The sequence below is a fragment of the Pezoporus wallicus genome, unplaced genomic scaffold (assembly GCF_028554395.1).
Source record: "Pezoporus wallicus isolate ANWC-B61680 ecotype Strahan unplaced genomic scaffold, APGP_CSIRO_Pwel_v1 contig_3815, whole genome shotgun sequence".
NCBI classification, from domain to species: Eukaryota; Metazoa; Chordata; class Aves; order Psittaciformes; family Psittacidae; genus Pezoporus; species Pezoporus wallicus.
The window spans coordinates 1,339,583-1,361,876 of NW_026637911.1; the positions used below are offsets into that span (position 1 = coordinate 1,339,583).

At 38.1% G+C, this 22,294-nt stretch overlaps 1 protein-coding gene across 1 annotated transcript in view; it reads left to right on the top strand.

The window, feature by feature from the left end:
* Positions 1-20,261, top strand: part of ANGPT1 (angiopoietin 1) — a 156,833-nt gene extending 136,572 nt beyond the window's left edge. Inside the window, exons 8-9 of the mRNA XM_057408208.1 lie at positions 9,625-9,755; positions 19,938-20,261. Coding sequence (XP_057264191.1) covers positions 9,625-9,755; positions 19,938-20,098 — 292 coding nt within the window. The 3' untranslated portion in view covers positions 20,099-20,261. The remainder of the gene's footprint in view (positions 1-9,624; positions 9,756-19,937) is intronic.
* Positions 20,262-22,294: the final 2,033 nt, after the last annotated feature.

Here is a 22,294-nt window from a genome sequence, read left to right on the forward strand (position 1 = left end):
CCTGGAGAAGAGAAGTCTGCATGGAGACCTGATAGCAGCCTTCCAGTACCTGAAGGGGGCCTATAGGGATGCTGGGGAGGGACTCTTCATTAGGGACTGCAGTGATAAGACAAGGGGTAACGGGTTAAACTTAACCAGGGGAAGTTTAGATTAGATATAAGGAGGAAATTCTTTCCTGTTAGGGTGGTGAGGCACTGGAATGGGTTGCCCAGGGAGGTTGTGAATGCTCCATCCCTGGCAGTGTTCAAGACCAGGTTGGACGAGGCCTTGGGTGATATGATTTAGCGTAAGGTGTCCCTGGGCATGGCAGGGGTGTTGGAACTAGATGATCTTAAGGTCCTTTCCAACCCTAACTATTCTATGATTCTATGATTCTATGATAAAATACTGGGATTTGGTTTAATCTTGTTTGTTTTCATAAGGAGAGTATGCATGGCGCCAGTGAAATCTAGATAAAACATTTTTCCCTGAAAAAGTATGTCATATTTAAGAAGAATCTTTATTTCCTAACAAATTAAAAAGGATGCAAATGGTGTCCACACAATCTAGCTCTTATGTGGACAAAAGCACTATGATGCTTTCTACTCTGCAACCCAGTAAAAACAGTTCAAACTCACAGGGATCTCCCCAGTCACTGCAGATGGCTCATACTCTATCTCCGACAAAGTGATGGTCTTTCCACTGAATCTGCAAATTAACACACACAAGGGAGGTTTCTTTTTATGTTTTAGTGGGAGTATTAAATTTTGAAAAAGTTGAATACCAGGGCTAGGCTTCCCAGACAGTTACCACATTATGGTTAGTTCCACGTTTAACAGGATTTTGGCAGACATTTTAGCCTCAATCTCAGTGACAAGAGTTTTTCTCTGGAGTGATTGTTTCAATATGTGTCCTGTCCACAAAACATTATCTGTCATTAAATATTTGGGAGATGTCTTTATTACAGAGGTGCTTTTGCTATTCAGGGGCAACTGTTACTATTGGGAGACTTCATGCTACTTGGTAATATGTTCAGGAAAAGGCACATTGGGAAACTTTACAAGGAGCCAACTACATTTAATATTAATTCAGTAGAAAATATGTTTTATTCATCAATAAACAAATAATTTTGCATGACCAAATAAACAATAAAAACGTTTTCTGAGAAAAAAGAAATCTGAACTTAAAATAGAAAATAGAGCTGCTATATTGTTTTGAGTGTGTTTAGGTGTTTTTATATTTTGGGGGGGGGGGGTGGGGAGGGGAGGTTATTACTTAATGTTATTACAATTAGTGTCTAGAATTAAGAGTAACCTGAGGATAATCTCTTACTGGGTTCTCCTAAATGGTTACAGTCCAGTGGGCTTTGGCTCACAAAGGGGCTTAATCATCTAAACATCATTACAAATGGAATGTGGTTGACTAACACAGTAATTCATAAAACTATCAAATTCAGCATCTTTAGGAGTGAGCTTCATTTCACAAACTGAAGCTATCTAAAATTTAGATGCAAACGTGAACCAAATGGAAGATGCAAGTTAAAAACTTAAAGCCTTCTTCAACCTCAGAAATTTCAAAACAAGAGAACAAAATAATGGCAGTCATATGGGCTTTAAAAACAAAGATACCTTTCACATGCTGAACATGGAGGACAGCCAGTGGGACTTGTATTTGTCCACATGTATCTGTACTGACATATTCTCACACACCAGGTGGAAGTGATGAGCAATGAGTTAGAAGAAGGGTTGAGATGTAGGTGCCCTCTGCTCCTATTCAAGTTAGGAAAGAATAGAAATACAGTGAGGAGAGGGTTTAGAATAGGAAAATCTGGTTATAGGTTTCTAATCTTCATGCATCCATTTTTATCAATGACCCTTTCAGTCAAAATTAACAGCCCTTCCCTTGAGGAATAATCAGAGTTTGGGATTCCTTCCTGCCACCCATGTGGAATGAGAAGGTGGCAGGGAGGGACATTTTAGTCTGCAGAGAAAGACAAAAGGACGTGGGAATTTGGAGGCAGCATTTCCTAAAAGCAGGTTTTGATGTGTCCCTCTTCATTCATCATGCTGAATATTTTAAATCCTACTTCAAGACTCCTCTTTCTCTCTATTTAATGGTTAAGAATCTTGCACCATTACTCATATTTATGAATTCCAGTCATGGAGATTTGTGCACAAATTTTTAGCACTGTTATAATGATATGATTTGATCTTATCTCACTAAAATACTTAACTCCATGCATGCTGAGGTAGTTAAGATGGTACTCTACATCTCCTAATGATGATTGTTAATGCTTGCAGTAAGCTAGTAGGGTGTTTTTTTTTTTTTATTTACAGACAAAATATGCATTGCTCACTATCTAAGCTGGGTATAAATTCCTGGCTATTTCAGTGAGGGACTGCTATAAATGAAGGACTGAGTGACCTCTAATGACTAACAGAAAAAAATTAGACAAAAAAGTAACAAACATTAAATTCTGGGAATCCTACGGACCTCTTCCTACCTCTAGCAAAAATAAATGAATAAATTTAAATTCTAAGATCAGGTGCTTTATATGTAAGCACTGAAGCAGAAACCATTTCCTACACTTTTAATAATATTTAGCACACAATTTTTCACCTGGATTTATGATTGCACTTATTTCTTAGATATTCTATCTCATTCTGTATATTGCAATCTTTATAACTGCATGCTTCAGAAATATACAGGTGTTTTTATAATTTATTTGGAATTATATTTGGTTCATCTGTTAAGCTCACCAAACAGCATGTGAACACAGCTAAGCTGTATATATTTGAAAGAATAATTCCAGGTGATCTAATCACTTCAAAAGGAAAAATTTCTGGTGTATATTTGAAATGTCTTTTCAGGCTGCCCCGCATTTTTTTTATGCAATATTTTAGAACTACCCTTTCTACACAATATACCTTTGGTTTCAAGGGACTCCAGACAGTAAAGTTATGTCACACAGTAGAAATGGTAAAAACAAAAACATATTTAAGAGAGGTCTTCCTCACCATCTGTGTGCATAGATCCCAATCTTCCATTGTTATAATATCACATAGGAAAAAATGCAGAGGGAATTTCTAAAAAACACCCATGCTACATGAAAGGTAACAATTGCAATTTTTTTAAAATGTGGTTTTCAATTTGCACATCAACTAGGAAAGCTACCGCTCTGTAAGTGAATGCTGTCAGTTGCTGTTCCACATAGTGATTTTTTAATTTCATAAATACGTCATCAGAATCCTCAAAACTCATTATATGCATTACCCCTACTAACTTAGAATTTACTTGGTAATGCTTGGCTGCTGTAGTTTTAATTCTGCTGTATACAGATAAAGTAGATATGTTCTTCCCACTTATTTGAACATGAATTTACTTTTCCTGCTTAATTTGTAAATCTGAGCAGTGTTTCCACTGCTTTCTTTTATCTTCAGAATTTCCTTGCTATGTGCAAATAGGAAGACAGGAGATGTAGTAATGAAACTGCTCCTTGACTTTTGGCTGGAAGGAGTTGTCTTTTATTTTGAGCATCCTTTCCTTTATCTCCTTCAAGAACAAACAAGAAGAACTCTACCCTGAATCACCATCTTTTCTAAGGGAGAGACATTACGTCCTAGTAGTTATTCCAAGTTTATTTTTAAAGGTTCAATCCTACTATTCTGAAACTGAGAATACTAAAAAAATAACTAAGTCTAGACTAGTAAGAGATCTACTGCTTCCTGGGAGCTACCAGACATCCTATCTCAAGCCAGGCTAGCTCAGACCCATGTAGCCTGAACTCAAGCTCAGAAAGAAAAGAACTGACTGCTTCAAGACCAACTTTGCAGTACCATTTTTGTTCTAATTATTAGGCAATGCTAATTCAGGGAGAAAGGCTCAAAGCAAGAGAATTTCACCCTATGATTCTTCTGTACACTCTGTAGTATGGGAAGCCTAATAGAGTTTAGAGCTAAGCTAAGCTTTATCCTTTTAAAGTCACTGGAGACCTACCAGACAAACGGTGTTGAGGGAAATTCAAATGTAACTGGCAAGGTCTAAGTCTTTATGGAGTGGAATCTATAAAATATCAGGGCAGGTGTACGAGCTTGTAAATAAATATAACGCCCCAACCCTTTGGGAAAAAACACTGCACACCAAGTATTATGAATTTCTTTATTGTTCTGTTACATCATATGATTTTTTTTATTGGACTAAGTCAGGTTTATAGTGTTTGTTAATAAAAAGATCTGGCTAGAATTGTCTTTCTGATTTAAGTAAACAGCATTTGATTTTTATACTGACTTTATGAGACTTCTGTGAGCTCTGGTGTTGCTGATATAGTGAGGATGTATGGCCACTTAAAATCAGATTGTAGATATCATGTGACAAAGTAATTTTTCTATCAACACAATCTCAGGGAAGTTTATTTTGTTCTGCAAAAAATGAGGCACAGCTTACAAAACAAGGCAAAAGTCCAGTGAATGAAGATGGGATCAATTCCAGCTTTTCTTTTGTATGGAATAAAGAAATGAACATAAGCAAGAAAGATCTTAGAGAAATCTTGCTTAAAACAATCATCCTTTGATAGAGTAACACAGTAATTATGGGCTAATTGTCATTGTGATTGAACAATAGAGTAACGCAATGACCCTCCTAAATATCTGTTCCTAGGTTGTTCCTTGTTGAATTTCTAAGAATCTTCATGACCTTTTATTGAGGCTCACACTTTGCCTCATTCATTTTTGTGCTACCCAAAGGTCTTTGATTATCCATAGTGTTTATATTTAATCCAAGAATTTTTATATGTGTATGCACACGTTCTTATTTATACATAAAATTTACTCTAAGGATTAAGTCCAGTGACATTTAACTATTAGGCTCAGATCAAGCGACATGCAAGATTAAAATCAAATGAAGGTAGGCAGTGTAACTACATTGGAAGAGTAGCCCTGACAACTCTCTTAATAACTTTTTTATTTTAAAATGGTCATTCTTAGCATCTATGGTTTCCACTGTTAGAGAAAGGACACACAGGACTAATTTTGTTGAAAATTAGGTAATGCTTAAGGCAGTATGAAAGTGCGAATCTCAGATTCTCTAGAGCTCAGGTGCAGGTTTTGTGCATTCATATATTGAGACAGCTCTGTAACCTCACAGGGATGTCCAGAAAAGCCTTTTCTGTAACAAGTTTCCATGACACATATAATCAATAGCTGCCATATGTGCTATGTGATCTTTCCCCTTCCTCTTATAAGCAGGGTTCCAAACCCAAAATTCTGTGGGAGATTTTAGGTTTTGTTTAAATCTCAGCCTGGATGACAAACTCTCCTCATCTCAGAAAAACACCAGTGTCTTAACTAATTAGAATGGGTTAGGGATACTCTTTCCTGCTGTTTAACAATGTGAACACTTTGAAGCAAAGTATCCATCTTCCATCTAAACAAATGAAGGAATGTCACTTGGTAAAGTCATTTACTTTAATATTCATCCAAAGTCACTGGATAAAAATACAACAATCTAAGAAGCAGCAACAACAATCAGTGACTCATAGCTGTTCTCCTTGTTCACTCTGTTTGTGGGAGAAGTTGGAAAGGCATTTTGTGGGATAGCACTCCCAGCTGTAAAACCCAGTGTCCTGGGTTCATCTGTAACACTTATTTTTCTTCTTCCTAGTAGCTGGCGCAGTGCTGTGTTTTGACTGCAGTCTGAGAACAGTGCTGATAACACACCAATGTTTTAGTTGTTGCTAAGTAATGTTTACCCTGATCAAGGACTTTTCCATCACTCGTGTTCTGCCAGTGAGGAGAGGCACAAGAAGCCAGGAGGGCAGAAGAAGCAGAGGCAGGATACCTCACCCAAACTAGCCAAAGCGGTATTCCATACCACAGCACCTCATTCCCAGTATGTAAACTAGGGAGAGTTACCGAGAACATCAGATCACTCCTAGTGTCAGGCTGGGTTTTGGACAGCAGGTGGTGAGCAATTGTATTGTGCATCACTCATGTTTATTACTCCTTTCCCCTTTTAATTTTATATTCTGTCTCCCTGTTATTTCCCTTATCATTATAATTATTAGTGTCAGTAGCAATAGTTTTATGTTATATTTTCTATTATATTTTAGTTGTTGGACTGTTCTTATCTCAACCAGTGGGATTTACATTCTTTCAGTTTTCCTTCCCACCCTGCCATGAGGCAGGGGTAGGGGAGGAGTGAAGAAATGGCTACGTGGTGCTGAATTACCAGCTGGGTTTAAACCACGACGCCCAGTTTAACACACTTAACTCCTGCTTCTACTCCCTTGGCGATTTATGCATTTTAAATTCAATATTTAAAAGATATACTTGCTCCTCTTCAATAACTCTAGGACAAATAGAACTGAAGTTTCTCACTTTGTCTTCAGCGAATAAGTATCACAGTATCACAGTATCACAGTATGTTAGAGATTGGAAGGGACCTCGAAAGATCATCTAGTCCAATCCCCCTGCCGGAGCAGGAACACCTAGATAATGTTACACAGGAATGCGTCCAGGCGGGTTTTGAATGTCTCCAGGGAAGGAGACTCCACAACCTCCCTGGGCAGCCTGTTCCAGTGTTCCGTCACCCTCACTGAGAAGAAGTTTCTTCTCAAGTTTAAGTGGAACCTCTTGTGTTCCAGTTTGTACCCATTACCCCTTGTCCTATCATTGTTTGCCACTGAGTAGAGCCTGGCTCCGTCCTCGTGACACTCCCCCTTTATATATTTATAGACACTGATAAGGTCACCCCTCAGTCTCCTCTTCTCCAAACTATAGAGACCCAGCTCCCTCAGTCTTTCCTCATAAGGGAGATGTTCCACTCCCTTAATCATCTTTGTTGCCCTGCGCTGGACTCTCTCCAGCAGCTCCCTGTCCTTCTTGAACTGAGGGGCCCAGAACTGGACACAATACTCCAGATGGGGTCTCACCAGGGCAGAGTAGAGGGGAAGGAGGACCTCTCTCGACCTACTAACCACCGCCCTTCTAATACACCCCAGGATGCCATTGGCCTTCTTAGCCACAAGGGCACAGTGTTGGCTCATGGTCATCCTGTTGTCCACTAGTACCCCCAGGTCCCTCTCCCCTACACTGCTCTCTAACAGGTCGTTCCCCAACCTATACTGGAACCTGGGGTTGTTCCTGCCCAGATGCAGGACTCTACACTTTCCCTTGTTATATTTCATCAAGTTACTCCCTGCCCAACTCTCCAGCCTATCCAGGTCTCGCTGGATGGCAGCACAGCCTTCTGGCGTATCAGACACTCCTCCCAGCTTAGTGTCATCAGCAAACTTGCTGATAGTACACTCAATTCCCTCATCTAAATCATTGATGAATATATTAAATAATACCGGTCCCAGTACTGACCCTTGAGGCACTCCACTAGTTACAGGCCTCCAACTAGACTCAGCCCCATAGACTACAACTCTCTGGCTTCTCTCCTTCAGCCAGTTCGCAGTCCACCTCACTACCTGATCATCCAGTCCACACTTCCTCATTTTAGCCGTGAGGATGCTGTGGGAGACTGTGTCAAATGCTTTGCTGAGGTCAAGGTAGACCACATCCACCGCTCTGCCATCATCCATCCACCGTGTTATTTCCTCATAAAAGGCTAAGAGATTGGTCAAACATGATTTCCCCCTGGTGAAGCCATGTTGACTGCCCCTCATAACCTTCTTATCCTTGATATGCCTTAAGATGGTACCAAGGATAAGGTGTTCCATCACTTTCCCAGGGATGGAGGTGAGGCTGACCGGTCTGTAGTTAGCCGGGTCCTCCTTCTTGCCCTTTTTGAAGACTGGAGTGACATTTGCTTTCCTCCAGTCCTCAGGCACCTCTCCCGTTTCCCAAGACTTGGTAAAGATGATGGAGAGTGGTCTAGCAATGACTTCCGCCAGTTCCCTCAGCACCCGCGGGTGCATCCCATCTGGACCCATGGATTTATGGATGTCCAGATTGCTCAACTGGTCTCTAACCCATTCCTCATCGACTAAGGCAAACCGCTCCGTCGACCTGACTTCATCTAAGGTCTCAGGGGTACAGGGCTCTTCAGGACTGCCCGCAGCAGAGTAGACAGAGACAAAGAAGGCATTCAGTAACTCTGCCATCTCTTTATCTTCTGTCACCAGGGCACCCATCCCGTTCATCAGTGGGCCTACATTGCCTCTGGTGTTAGTTTTGTCTGCCATGTATTTAAAAAAGCTCTTTTTGCTGTCCTTGACCCTTCTCACCAGGTTTAATTCTAAGGATGCCTTAGTCCTCCTAGCTGCCTTCCTACATCCTCTAGCAGCAGCCTTATATTCCTCCCAAGTGGCCAGCCCCTCCTTCCATGACCTGTAAACTCTCCTCTTCCACTTGAGCATACCCAGAAATTCCCTACTTAGCCACGCAGGTCTCTTGGCCCTCTTCCTTGACTTCCTCCGTGTCGGGATGCTCCGATCTTGAGCACGGAAAAAGCAGTCCTTGCAATGAGTTACAAAATCATATTTTATTTAGCCCTGTGGCTCAAATATTCCTGCCTATAGAGCTTCAGTGAGATAGGTGAGGGATGTTGCTTCCCCTCTCTTGCTCCAGTGGCTAGGGCTTGTTCCTGGGATGTAAGGATTATGGCTTCATATTTCTCAGGTAGACACTGACATCCTGTCTCCTTCCTGCATATGAAGCTATTACAGAAAAGGATACCTTCATCTTCCAGCAGTGTTTTATGAAAAAAAAACAAGAGCATATTGGTCAGATGTCTGATGTAAGTGGCTATGTACAGGAGTAGTTTTTGCTGTGAACATCTCCTAGTGATATTTGTCTCACAGAGCTTCTAAAGCCTTTCCTCGGCTCTCCCCTCCTCTCCTGTCTTATCCTGTCTCCACAGTTGTCTTGTGCATGTGAACTGTTGCTGTAGTTGTGAACTCGGGTCAGATGTGACCAGGTTCCCCATGTTTCCCTGCTGGGACAGAGGTACTCCATTCACCATCTCTGCTGCTGGCATGCTTGGCTTTGGGCATTATAGCCCTGTGCACTAGAAATGCTCTCGTCCTTTTGCTGGGGCTGAGCTCAGGCTCCTAGCTCGTGGTTGTGGTTTCAGCAAGTTGACAAAACTCCTTAAGAAAAGGGATATTTAGCATTGCAAGTCATGAAGACTTTTGCGGCTTGAGCTCTTAAGTTATTCTCCATTCATCCTTCAGAGATGTCTTTGGCAGAAGAGGGTTGCTGACTTGTGTAGTAACTGGTAAAATTAAAAATTCTGAAACTCTTGAAATCGAGCCCAGGGATTAATAACGTCGTTGCTGTTTCTGTGCCACAGTAGAGACCAGCTACCCAAATACTCAGTTACCCCGTCAATGTATTACAGGTCTCTTGACACTTCATTCTCTTTTCAGTCTCTTGACTCCCTCCACTTTGCTGCATTTTCTGTTGCAGATTTCTTGTGCTCAGTTCTGCTCTGTGGCAGGGACAATGTGTTACTATGGATACATCAAAAACCACAGAATGTTCCCATTTTACACCTGAGACAAAGAGATTGAGCCAAAATGCAAAACATTTCTGCATTTTCTGAGTGCACTTCATGCAAGGCAAACCTGATGTGGAAAGAGATCTGGATATTTTATTTTTCTTTTTGCCAACACTGATTGTTTGTTTTCTCTTGCTCTTTCAGGCTTTATTTAAAAGGCCACAGTGGAACAGCTGGAAAACAGAGTAGCCTGATTTTACATGGTGCTGAATTCAGTACAAAAGATGCTGACAATGACAACTGCATGTGCAAATGTGCTCTCATGTTGACTGGAGGTGAGTACAGCTCTGAAAATATGTGATACATTGATAGGAATCTACTCTGTTTTCCTAAAGTAACCATGGATGAAGTTGTCCTTACAGATGTACAAGTACTGTGTGAAAATTCCTTTTATTATTATTATTACTTCTACTCTTTTCTGTATATGCATTGTGGTAGTGTCAATACTTCAAGATTCCTATCAGCAGGGAAGGGATTACTCAGAGATGCAGTCAGTATACTTTTGCACTGAACAATTTTGAGTGAGAAAGTATAAGTTATTGTTGAAGTAAGAAAGGCAAAGAGAGAAGTTAAGAGATGAAGAAGAGGGAAGAAACTTTGTGAGAAATAGGAGAATTAGCGAGAAAAAGAAGAAGAGCACAGGGAAATGGGCATTAGAAAGTAAAGTTTAAAAACAATCAGAATCTGGATTTGAAATATATTATCTACCTCATTCAGGGATGTGATTCTGTTATTGGAATAATTATAAAGAGTCAGCTTTCTGTCTTATATGTGTGTAATACATACGTTTATATAAACCTAATTAATGCAATGGCCAAATAACTCGCCTGTGAAATACTGGACCTGCAACACCCTGTTCAAATTGTGGCACATAGCTGTTCTGCAAGATTTAAGACAGCATCCTTAGTGAGATCAGTCAAACTGTGAAAGGAAAGAAAGAAAAGTTGAGGTAGGGAAAACTCAGAGAAGTTATACTGAGACAGTTTAAAGCGCCAAGTCATGTATAGCGTATATGACTGATGTTTGTTCCCAGCAGTGCAGAGGAAGAATATCTGAGATGGTCACACCATACAGACACCTAAAGCTCTGCAAAAGAGTGAGAACTTTCCCTGGAAAATTATGCTTATTCCTAATCCCTATGTGGGTAAACTCATTTTTTGTCTCCAGGACACTGCATTAAAGCAGAAAGATTAAATAGGGATTCTTTGGTTCATTAACTATATGACAGAAAAGGCCCTTATTTTCACATTTGACCTCCTTCAGAGACTCTCCCTCAGTGATTTTTATCTTTTGTGTTAAAAAAAACATATAGCATGCAAATTATTCAGTATTTTGGATCAGGCTGCTGACCTGGTATTATGTGGTGACTGGCACTCAGACTTAATTCATCTCAGGCCACACTGAGGAATATATAAGCCTCTAAAGCTATCATCTGCTAACAGAAGGCAGGTTCCCATCACTGGGAATTTATATCAAATCAGAACCTATCTCCTCATTCTCTTTTGCCAATTGGAAATGACCCAGTTGGGAAAGTCTTCAAAGAGTCAATTTTTCAAACTTTCCTAACTTTCTTTACTAATGTCTTATTAAATGTCAGCATGGCAAACTTCTTCCAGTAGACAGGTGATCAGATGTTACCTTTCCATTTCTATAAAATAAAAGAAGCTGACCAGATAGTTCTAGAGGCAGATAATGGATAAAAACTCAGTGTTTATTTTAATTAAGATTGTTGACCTTTCCTTTTAGATATCATGCTAAATTAAAGTATCTTACTTCCAGGGCAGGCCAGAGTCTAGTGAGAAGCTCCTAAATGTGAGTTGTGTCTGTGCTGAAGTGTAGACTCATTCACGTACTTGAGCTGCCTGGAAATACCTCTGCTCCCAAACGGCTAATTCTGGGAGCTGAGGGTTTTGTTTATTTTCCTGCCCTGACTTCTGTGGCAGGTCAACGCCCCACTAAGGTCAACCTGCTGTTGAACAACCATTCCACAAGGTTCACATATATTTTGCAGCAGCAGTCCTGTAAATCAACAGGAAAACCACATATTGGAACGTACTGGTAGCAAATTAAAGGAATATGGAGGAAGGGAGAGAATTATCAAAGGCTGAGGAAACCACAAATAGAAGAAAACACTGCAGAGTGAAAGGAGATTGAGCTAGCTTTTGGGGATAGATGAGTCTAGTCTTTTGGACTAGATTCAGAGTACCAAATCTTCTGGAGATAGGCTGTACAGCGCTGAGTAATATGTAGTTCAAGAAAAAAACTTTAATCATGCTAGAATCCTCCCCCAACACTTCGCTATATGCTTTGCTTCTTGAAATGACTTCCTTATTCCTTGAAAAATATCAGATATTTAACTAAATATCAAAACATTTGTTTAGCGAGTAGATTTCAGTTTTGTTCCACAGACAATGACTAATTAAGAAAAGTAGCAATGATAACAGATTTTGGAAAACCTCTTTTTTTCCAAATGATATCAGACTCTGTTAGTTTTGGCAACATCACAGAGAGCTTTTAATGATGAATGATATGAAATCTACAGGCAGGTTTCAAGATATCTTGACAGTTTGGGTGAGCATGTTATCTCAATGAGGTGAACTGAATATATTTATGTCAGGAATAACGGATGAGATAAGCTGAAGCTCAAGACTGTGATATGGTTCTAGTCAAGGCTGAAAATAAAAATGTAAGTAAAACACACATTTCTCTCAGTGATCTTGCTAGTTGTCAGTTTTATTTGGTCTATATCAAAACTATTATCCTCTTTTCTCCTTTCTTTCCTCCTAACCCCTCCCCCCTGACAAGCACACTCCCCAGAATAAGAAATAAATAAACACTGGGAAAATGAAACAGAAACAGCAATAGAATTGTGCATGTGTTTCTTGTGCTTTCAAGAACCATGCTCCTTGACTTTATCTTAATGCAGTTTTAAGTAAATGACTTCAAAAGTACATGAGTGAGCTGGGTTCTTAGCCCCTGTGAACTACACATGGCAGTTAAATGATTTAGCTGCTTTTTTGTACCTTGAAAAATTTAAAGTAAGCATGCTAGGTTTACTTTAAAGGGAGGCAAAATGTATTTATTCAAGTAATTATTTAAGCTTAATATTTGCCAAAACACTAAAAAGCCTCAGTTCTATCATAAAAATATCTTTTAAAAACTAGTACAATATCTCAGCCCAGTAAACTAATGAAGATGTTGTATCCTCATAGCATTATTTTTGAGAGTACTCCAGTGAACTACATACGCAGCTTTTTTGCAAGGAATAGCACTTACAGTGTAACAGACTGTCACTGGAATGAAACATTGAGTAGATGTCCAAAGTGCTTCAGATAGATTTCCAAAAGTAGAACATTTAACGTCTCTGCATCACATTCGTGGGCACAAGGCCAAGTTAGAGCATCTTGCCAGGATACCACCTGTCAGCTGAGCACCAGAAGTTGTTTGTGCAATTGTTTTCAGTCACTGGAAAGTGACTTATGGTAACTTGGCCCATAGTAAAAGAGCCTTAAGGTGATTTGTTTTGTCTTGTATTGGTTGAAGTCAAGGTATTTACCTGGTTTCCAGTCACAAATTGGAATGTTTCTAAACCTCTGATCCCTGAAATACTTTGACAAAGTGACAGGCAGTCTTTCTATATGTCTTTCTAGGGCTGAAGCAGCATAGAATTACTGAAATAACGTCTTTTATTTTACTGGAAGAAGAGGTCCACCCAGCTCCAGTCTCCTGCCTCTGACAGCAGTCAGCAGCAGATGCCTTAGTTTGGGCTCAAGAACAATACAAATAAATGATACTTCCTTGGAGTATTTTCCCAGTATCTTTTGCATCTCCGGGGCTTCCCAAATTTGAGACAGTTCTCATATATTTGTTAATCCTCAGTGGATTTCTCATCTATTAAGCGAGAGTGCTCAATGACAAACCCAACCGGTGGTGCACTAATTACTTATTGTTTCACTGCTTTTTTCTCCAAGTGGTGCACTTTATGAATCTCTGGCAAGAATGGTATGGAGAATTCTGGTCATGGCTTGGAGGGAATTTTTTGGCTGAATATAGAAATCTGTCCATACATAATCCAATTAGAAAAAGCCACACTTTCTTTTATATTTTGTTTGAAACCAAAACTTCTAAAGTATCAACCTCAGCACACTTAAAGGTATCCAGCTTGAACCCCTGTATATACATATACTTACATAGGCAAACATCAATTTTTAGGCTTAATGTATATTGTGGCTTCCATAACAAAGTTACTTTGAAAATACCATTCATGAAGTATCATTTATGTTATCTAACATTTTAAATAGAGAAATATAACCACCATACAGATTAGAAGTGAACAGAAATAAGTTTATAGGACTATGTTATCCAGTTGAATGAAAAGTCAATGCCTTTTCATCCTATGTCCTCCCAGCTAAATTCTGGTTTAATCTTCAGAATGTCAAGTACTAATTGCTAAATAACAGTCTGGTCAATCCAATACTCTTAACGAATAAAAGAACATAGGCCTGGAAATGGATTCCAGAGGTCATTTAGTCCCTCTCTAAGACAGACTCTTCTCTACCTATTTATTTGTCTTTCTGTTCATCTTCAAGATTTCTAGTGATAGAAACTCATTCCCATAATATAATCTGTTACTGAGTTTGGCTATACTTTATATAAGAAAACTTTGTTGGCTAAACTAATTCTCTGACAATTTACTTGTGTTCCATCTTGTCCTATCCTGCCTCACTGGAAAGAATAGACCATTATTTTGAAAAGCTGCTTATTTTTTTCAGCAGTGTTTTTTATGAATTTGAGACTGCTGGCAATCTGTCTTTTGAATTCTGGACTAAACAACCCTAAATCTTTCCTCCTATATTTTGGATATTTTCCTCCTATTTTGGACTCTATCCAGTGGCTTCACATATAGCTAGAGGTGTCATCCAAAAATACACCCAGTCTTCTAGCTGAGAAGTTACCAATGAAAAGTTGAAGTATAACCATCTAACTTCTTAAAAGTACATTTCCACTTCTTGAAATGTTACATAAAATAAATTATTATGTCTTCTGAAAAATGAAGACTGTTTCAATATTTTTGCATTAGAAAGTGTTCTTATTGGCTGTGGTGCCAAATGCACTAAATTTTAAGGACAAACCCAGAGGGTTAGAAATAAATCTGGCTATTCATAGGATCCATTTATCTCATAAACCCAAGCAAATGTACCATTGAAGCATACTCTGGATCTTATTGAATGTTTTATATTGATCTCACTGCATTTAGAGTGTACTGAGAAGAGAGAGCAGAGACGTGAAGAAAGGGTCTGCCATCAAATGTGCAGGGTTTAGATGCCTATTCTTTTACTATTCTTTTAATTTCATGCTTTTACTTCTTTTACTATGTATGCAACTAAGAATCTTTCATCAAACCTGAATGATCATTAACACATTCCCAGTGCATGTCAGATTTACAGAGTACTCATGAAATGATGAGCACTGGGCTGGTAATGAAGAACTTTACATACATATATGCTTAATTACAATTAATACCACAAGCCAAAATGGAAATATGTTAGCTTTGGCATACAAAAGCCTTTCTATGTTGCTTTTGCAAAGAAGACTTTGTCATATAAAAATTATACTTGTGACTTGAGAAAACCATTAATAAAAGATGGCTATTTCTTGTAATATCACTACTAATTTGAGCAATGCTCCTTCACTAGGTAGGGTGGGCCTTTTTTGCAAAAATTCATGCAAATTATCTCAATATACATTCATATTTGTCCAAAGATATAGTACAGGCAGGTCTGTGGAGCTGAAATATCTGGTCATAGGTGGTTTAAGAAGGCTGAAGCACTCAAACCCCATTTATTTAATCAGAAGAGCTGACACGAAATTTAACAACTTCACAGCAGTAATAGTGACATTAACTAAAGACCAACTAAGAGTCCATAAAGTGTGAGCATGCCTTAGCTTGTTCAGAAGAGCAGCTCTATACAGTGAAGATTCAAGTTTATTTGTATAGATGAACTTTCAAAGAACTTATCAAGGTATTAGTTAAATTATTTTTTGTTTGGACATTGTACTTTATGACCTAAGGATGTTTGTTGCAGAGACAGTAATGCTGCTTGTACTGCAGAAATTATTACAGGTGGACTGGACTAACCTCAAAAAACTGAATCAACCCTCAGTTCAAATAAGAAATTAGTGATTTTGTAATCACAACATCTTGGCAAAGCTACCTATGTTTCTGAAAACATACTCTTAACCTTCTCATGAAAACCTCCTCTTTCCCACTTCATTAGTCACTTTAAAATCTTGCTTCCATTACTATTTCTCATAATGCCCACGCTTCGTGAGTCATCTTGCCCAAATCAAATATCCCATGGAAAATATTGCCAAACGTTATCATCTTCAAGGTTAAAATCTTACTGCCACTCAGGGACGACTTGATATTTATTTGGGAAAGCCATTACCTTGTAGTGAAACATAAGATTCTTCATGGAAGAAAAATCCTATGAACTTCAGGGAATGAGTCAACATTTAGCTACTGGGAATCTTTCCTCATGGCTCTGGAGCTGTTTTATTTGGTGTTTTCTCCAATGGCACTGCTGCAGATATCTCTTTCGGAAACCTCTATTTTATGTTCCCCCATATACAGCTACCAAGAAAGTCATTGTTTCCATTCCTCTTTCCCGCTATATACACGGTGTCTGAAAAATTACTTCCTCTATATCCATTCAAAGATATAGATTTTGATGTTGAAACATGCAGTAGGAAGTCTTCTGATAATCTGAAGCCCTATGGGGAATGAGGAGCTTTAAGAGGACTGCAGGGGAGGATGAGAAAGAACAAAGAAACAAACAAAAAACTTACAAAAACTCACTAAAAGAAAGAGAGAAAGTAAACTCAACATTTAATGTAGTATTAGGAAATATCTTTAAAAAAATTCATACAATCTTACTAGTAGGAATAATGCTCATTAAAACACATTTTGAAAGAAAACTTTAATGAGAGATTTGAGAAAATGCTCACAAAAGTTTTATAAAATTTTGTGTTTGTTCAGCTGATTCCACTTTTAACAGAGATTTTGCAAGGCACAGCTGAAAATCCTCATCCTAAAAAGGTTGTTTCTACATCCGTTGCTTTTCCTTTAAGATGAAATGGTAACTAGCAAAGTTTGTCATGTCTTCTCATCCCAACACCGTAAACAAAACCCATCTGCATCTGTCTTCCAGCTTTGAAAAATGAGGATTAGATTTTGTCTGTTTAACTTTGTCTGAAGTTTTTATAAGATCATACTGTGGTTGCAGTAAAACATCAGCTGTAAGAGTTCTTTGTTTATTGCCCCCTTAGGTAAAACTTTGTAATCAAAGAGAGGTCAATTGTATCAAAATAGAAGTTTGCCAGAATTTATCTGGCATAAATTCTTCTCTTAAGATTTTCTTATGAAGTGTTACTTCTGAAAAAAAGCCCACTAAGTATTATCCAAAATCTAAGAAATTACTTTACAAGACTAGAAATATAAATTACACAGATCTGAATACAAAGGACAGGGCAAGCACTGGATCTGAAGGCTAATCACAGTCAGTATCAGATCAGTAGTAGTAAAGCATAGTTTAAAATACGTTTATACAGTGCATTCATTATAGGTAGATACAAGGCTAACCACTGTATATGATGAAATCGGATGATTTGCAAGGGCAATGCACATTGGCCAAAAAGAACTTCTAAGAACTGAATTCCTTTTCCAGAAGTCAGAGTAGGAAACATGCTGAAAATTGAGAATCCTGGGTTTCAGTCCACTGTGACACTTGCAGCATTCAGTAGCCTCTCACTAGATGAGTTTGTTGCTACCTGTAGTGCTTAAAAAAGGTTTGCAGGGGGGCCTTGGGAATGTTACAATGTTGTGATGTGCCGGCTGAAATAACTTTTGAAAATAAAGTGGCATTTAAAAACCTAAAGCAAAAGTCACCATTCAATCTTTATATATTACTTGCCTTCATACATGGAGGTAAATATTCCACACAGCCATATTACATGGAAAGATACACAAGACCTGTGCTAAAGATTTACAGACATAGGTCTTACTATGAGAAACAAAAAAACTAAAAAGTAACCCACCAGCAAAATAAGAAAAAATATCTCCCCAAACTCAGCAGAAATCTTTCTTGACAAATAGAGGTTAATATATTTTTGACATTGAGAATATTAACTTTTTGCACTATGGGGACTCATTCTGTCTTAGTCTGAGCTAAGCATCTTTCTGTTACATTACATAGATAACCTGTCAGCTGTTGGTCTATTCCCATCAAGATATATAACAAATGTCCCACTACTGTCCATGGAGTTAGCGTGTCACCTAGTTTATCTTTGTCAGTTTGTCCTCTGCAATCTCGGTGTTGCCAAGTTTCATGTTATTTGTAGTTTTCCTTAAAACTCCCATGGCAGTCCAAAATTCACCTTAACAAGAAAAGATTTTGGGGATGTAAGCAAGAGAGTTGTCTGATTAATTTAACCTTAAATTTAAAGCAACAATTCAAAATAGATTTGAAGACTGTCTTTTTCATCACTGACTCCATTTTCTCCATTGGTTAAAGACATATATAGAATCATAGAATCGTAGAATAGTTAGGCTTGGAAAGGACCTTAAGATCATCAAGTTCCAACCCCCCTGACATGGGCAGGGACACCTCACACTAAACCATATCACCCAAGACCTCGTCCAACCTGGTCTTGTTTTTACTGTAGAAGTCTAAAGGTGAGATGACTTTATTTGCACACAGTTTGCAACCAAAGCTACATTTCTAGTAAGTTTGGATTTTCTGCATTCAGTCATACAAATGGTAGCAAAACCTCTGTCCTTGTTAGTAATATTCACAAGTACTTGGCACATATTTCTGGTTTGTTTTCAGTGCTGTGTTGACAGAACACTCACAAAGGTGGAGGTATGGCTTTACATGTATTTTCTCTGGCAGAAAACTCTGGTTGAAAAATTCCTGAACTGCTACATTTCTTCTTTATCCTAACTTCTCAATTTAATACTCCTTCAGTTGTGCCAACACAGCAGTTCACTGGGCCATTCTGTAAAAAACAGAATGCTGGTTTACTCTCTGAAAGAAAAGTTCTGGTCTTTTTTCTAAATCTCTGCCACCTCACTTTTCAGAATAGTCTTACAATGCAGCTGGAGGAGTGAACTAGAATCACAGCCATCTGGGCAAGACATTTTTGCCCTGTCTTTCCAGTGGAATAAAATATATGCTACTGCACAGAGGGTTCGAAGAGTTAATGAGTAGGAAGCCGCATCTTGCAGGGGCACAAAATGCAATCAGCGGCCTTCTAAGCCTAAATTTGGTATCAACCAGATTTTTAGTATCTTTTTGTAGTCAGTGGTGTTCAAGTAATTAGTAATTTTCTGCTACCTGTAGGCACATCAGTAAATAATATCTGCAAGCCCCTGTCAGTTTTCTAGGTGCCAGGGGAGAACTTGCTATGGGGCTTCACAGAGAAGTGAACAAATCTCAAACGGACCTGTGTGAGGACCCTTCTGACACTGCTGATGCAAAAGTGTTTGTCACATTTCAAGATCAAGATTAAGAGGCTCAAGATTTAATATAGATTTTCATATATAAAATGATAAGATTGAGGAGTGAATGTCACTGTTCTGACCCAAATGGTACCTGCAGTGAATATGTCTTGATTGAAATTGGCCATACTGTCACCTAGATGCATGCACACTCAGGTAGTCATCTAAACCATCTGTCCATGTACACAGGTATTCTGACTGTCGCCACCCTACAGTATTATATTTGTCTTCTTCACTTAGTCCTTCCATTCATTTCCTGAGTCGTTTATAAATTTATCATAAGTCTTAAAGAGTTTACCTGTTTCCTTGTACACAACTGTGAATAAAGATTATCTATTGCTATAGTATTGTGATTACTATAAGAAGGCAGCACCACCGTACTCATAACCCATGTTTGCTAAGCACATCTGACCTGAGAGAATAAGAAAACTGAGCAATTGAACAATCACAGTTAAAGCAATAGAAAAGAATTGGCAAATAAAATTGAATCATGCTTATACTCAAAATAACCAACAAGTGAAATTATGCAAAAATACTTGCAAATTATAGTTTTTTCTCTGAGGTTTACATTAGATGGACTAACTGTAGTACTGTTTAAACATGAGAAGCAGTTTATTTGTCTTTGTTGTTCTTGCTTTTGCTTCACGTGCTGCATATAAAACAAGAATGAGTTAGGACTTAGATACTTTTCCAGCTCTGTAAGTACAAGTTCATTCTCCAGCACCACTGATTATAGGATGGCACAGAAGAGGAAAAAAAGAAAACATTTATCTTCCCCACTACCACACTAGGATTATTAATGAGGCTGGGAACAATAGAATTTGATAACCAGCTAAACCTATTAAATAAAATAAAAATACTGCACATGTAGTTTAATCTCTTGTTTTAATGTTTTCAGGGTGGTGGTTTGATGCCTGCGGTCCCTCCAATCTCAACGGAATGTTCTATACAGCTGGGCAAAACCATGGAAAGCTCAATGGCATCAAGTGGCACTACTTCAAAGGCCCCAGCTACTCCTTACGCTCCACCACCATGATGATTCGTCCCTTGGATTTTTAAAGACATTCAGTGGTGAATCCCAGAACAAACCAGGATGACACTGCCCTCGACAGCACCACTATCACAGTTACAAGGTAAAAGGTGAAGGTCTTCTTGAAAGCAACATGTAGGGATGATGAAAAGTTGCTTCATTATCACCCCATAACCTGCAAAAACTCTCCAAGTCACCTCCCCCATTTTGATGACTGGGGGAGGCTTGGTTTAGAAGAAGGTGGCTGCAATAATTTTCCAGAGAAGAACACCTGGATCTTTTTATTTGGCCCAAACCTGGTGCATGTCAGTGGATATCTTTCTTATTTTCTTCTTTTTAAAAAAAAAAAATGGTGCAAAAATGTACAAGATTATTCAGCAACAGCTACAGAATTTGAAGAACTGAAATATAGCAACTACAGTCTATTGAGTAGAATGTTATTCAGAAGTGAAATGCCAAAATTATACCCATGAAAATGGATTACAGAGACACCTTTATTAAGACTCATCTTAAAGCACTCAAGATGACCACTCCAAATATTGTTTTTCTTAAATTAACTGAATTTGGATAGTGGATGGATTTATGATAATCCCAGAGTCAAATAATATGTGCGAGTATTATTTTTCATTAAATCCTTTAAGGACATGTTTCTCATAAATAAACTGAGTCAAACATATAAAGAATGATAAGGGTAACAAGCATAAATTTTTCAGTTGCCCTGTAGAAGTAAATCAGATAATTGGCATAATCCCTGAGCTAGGATTTATAGTGTGATAACAAAAGTAGCTGTGTTTTGAGATTTTTCCCTTCTTTCATTAAAGGCAGTCTGAATGTCATGTAGAAAAATTAATGGAAGGTTTAAAGAATGTGAAATATTATCCTAAAGAAAACACAGGATTTTTCATGGAATATTTCCATTAAAAGTAAACAGGAAGGCAAACTGTTAGGGTATATAAAAATTACATAAATGCATAGCTTAAGGCAATGGATTCATTTTACAGCATCCTTGCATGTGCACAATTTATCATTATTTTTCTTTATTATTACATTTTTGTGAATATCAGAAGCATGCCAGTTCTACACAGTGATTAGGCTACAACTATAAAAAAATACTCATCAGAGTAGTATAGAAAATAAATAGTTGTGAACTTGTAAATAGTATGTTTATATTTCTTGTAATGGTCATTTGATTCTGTAATTCTGTGATTCTGTGATTTGTACAGGTAGCCCTGACCCCACTCTGAGGATGCAAAACTTCAAAGGATATAAATATTATAAGAACTTTAAAAGGCTGCTTAAAGGCTGTTAGCATGTAATTTTGTTATATTAAAATGTTGGAGAAGTGGGGGGCAAGATGCACATTTCAACTCTGGGAGAAGATCAAGTTCCTAAAACAACAAGCAACAAAGTAGTTGGGTGGCCGATGAGGGTATAGGGAAAGCTCTTTCCATTTACAGCCCCTTGTTATTTACTCATATGAGTAAAATCCATTTGGGAAAGTAGCTTGCAGTCATTCTATTTCTGCTATATATAAAATGAAAAAGTTTAGCTTGCTTCCACTGAAATCAAAAGTAATATTTTCATCAAGTAAATTATGATGAACATGACATGCAAAATCTGCATGTGGTGACTTTTTTGTTTGTCTGTTGCTTTGTTTCATTCATTAAACTGTTCCTGAGACCAGGCACAAAAAAGATCTGATTATTTTTTAAAGGATAGTGACAGAGTAACTGCCTTTATTTTTTTCTCTTCCCCTTCCCTTCTTTGTCCCTTCCCCCCCCCCCCCCCACGCCCCTTATTTCCATGGAATAGGATTTTTTAAACATCCCTTTTTAAAGATCACAAGACCCCACACGGTTCTCTTTGGTTTTAAGCAGGAAGATCTTTTCTTTTTGTGTATTTGTATATATTTTATATATATTTGAAGTAATCTTGCCTAGGGTTAATTTGCTGTTTTCTGCTGAATAAGTTACCAAACTGCTCCTGACTCAGCAGTTTTTTCACAGAGCTGTTTTGTCTCAGTTTCCAGCAGTTTTTTTAATGGTCTTCATTTATGTTCAAGCTATGTGGTCCACCTTCTTCCATGTTCTCAACAGATACATTTTTGCAGGTCTTCAATTTAGTAATGCTATTTTTGCAGATCCTATTGCAAAAGGAAAACCTCATTCAAAATAAAAGAGCATGATACTTACTGTTTATTTATCTGGGTTTGAAAAAACTGTGGA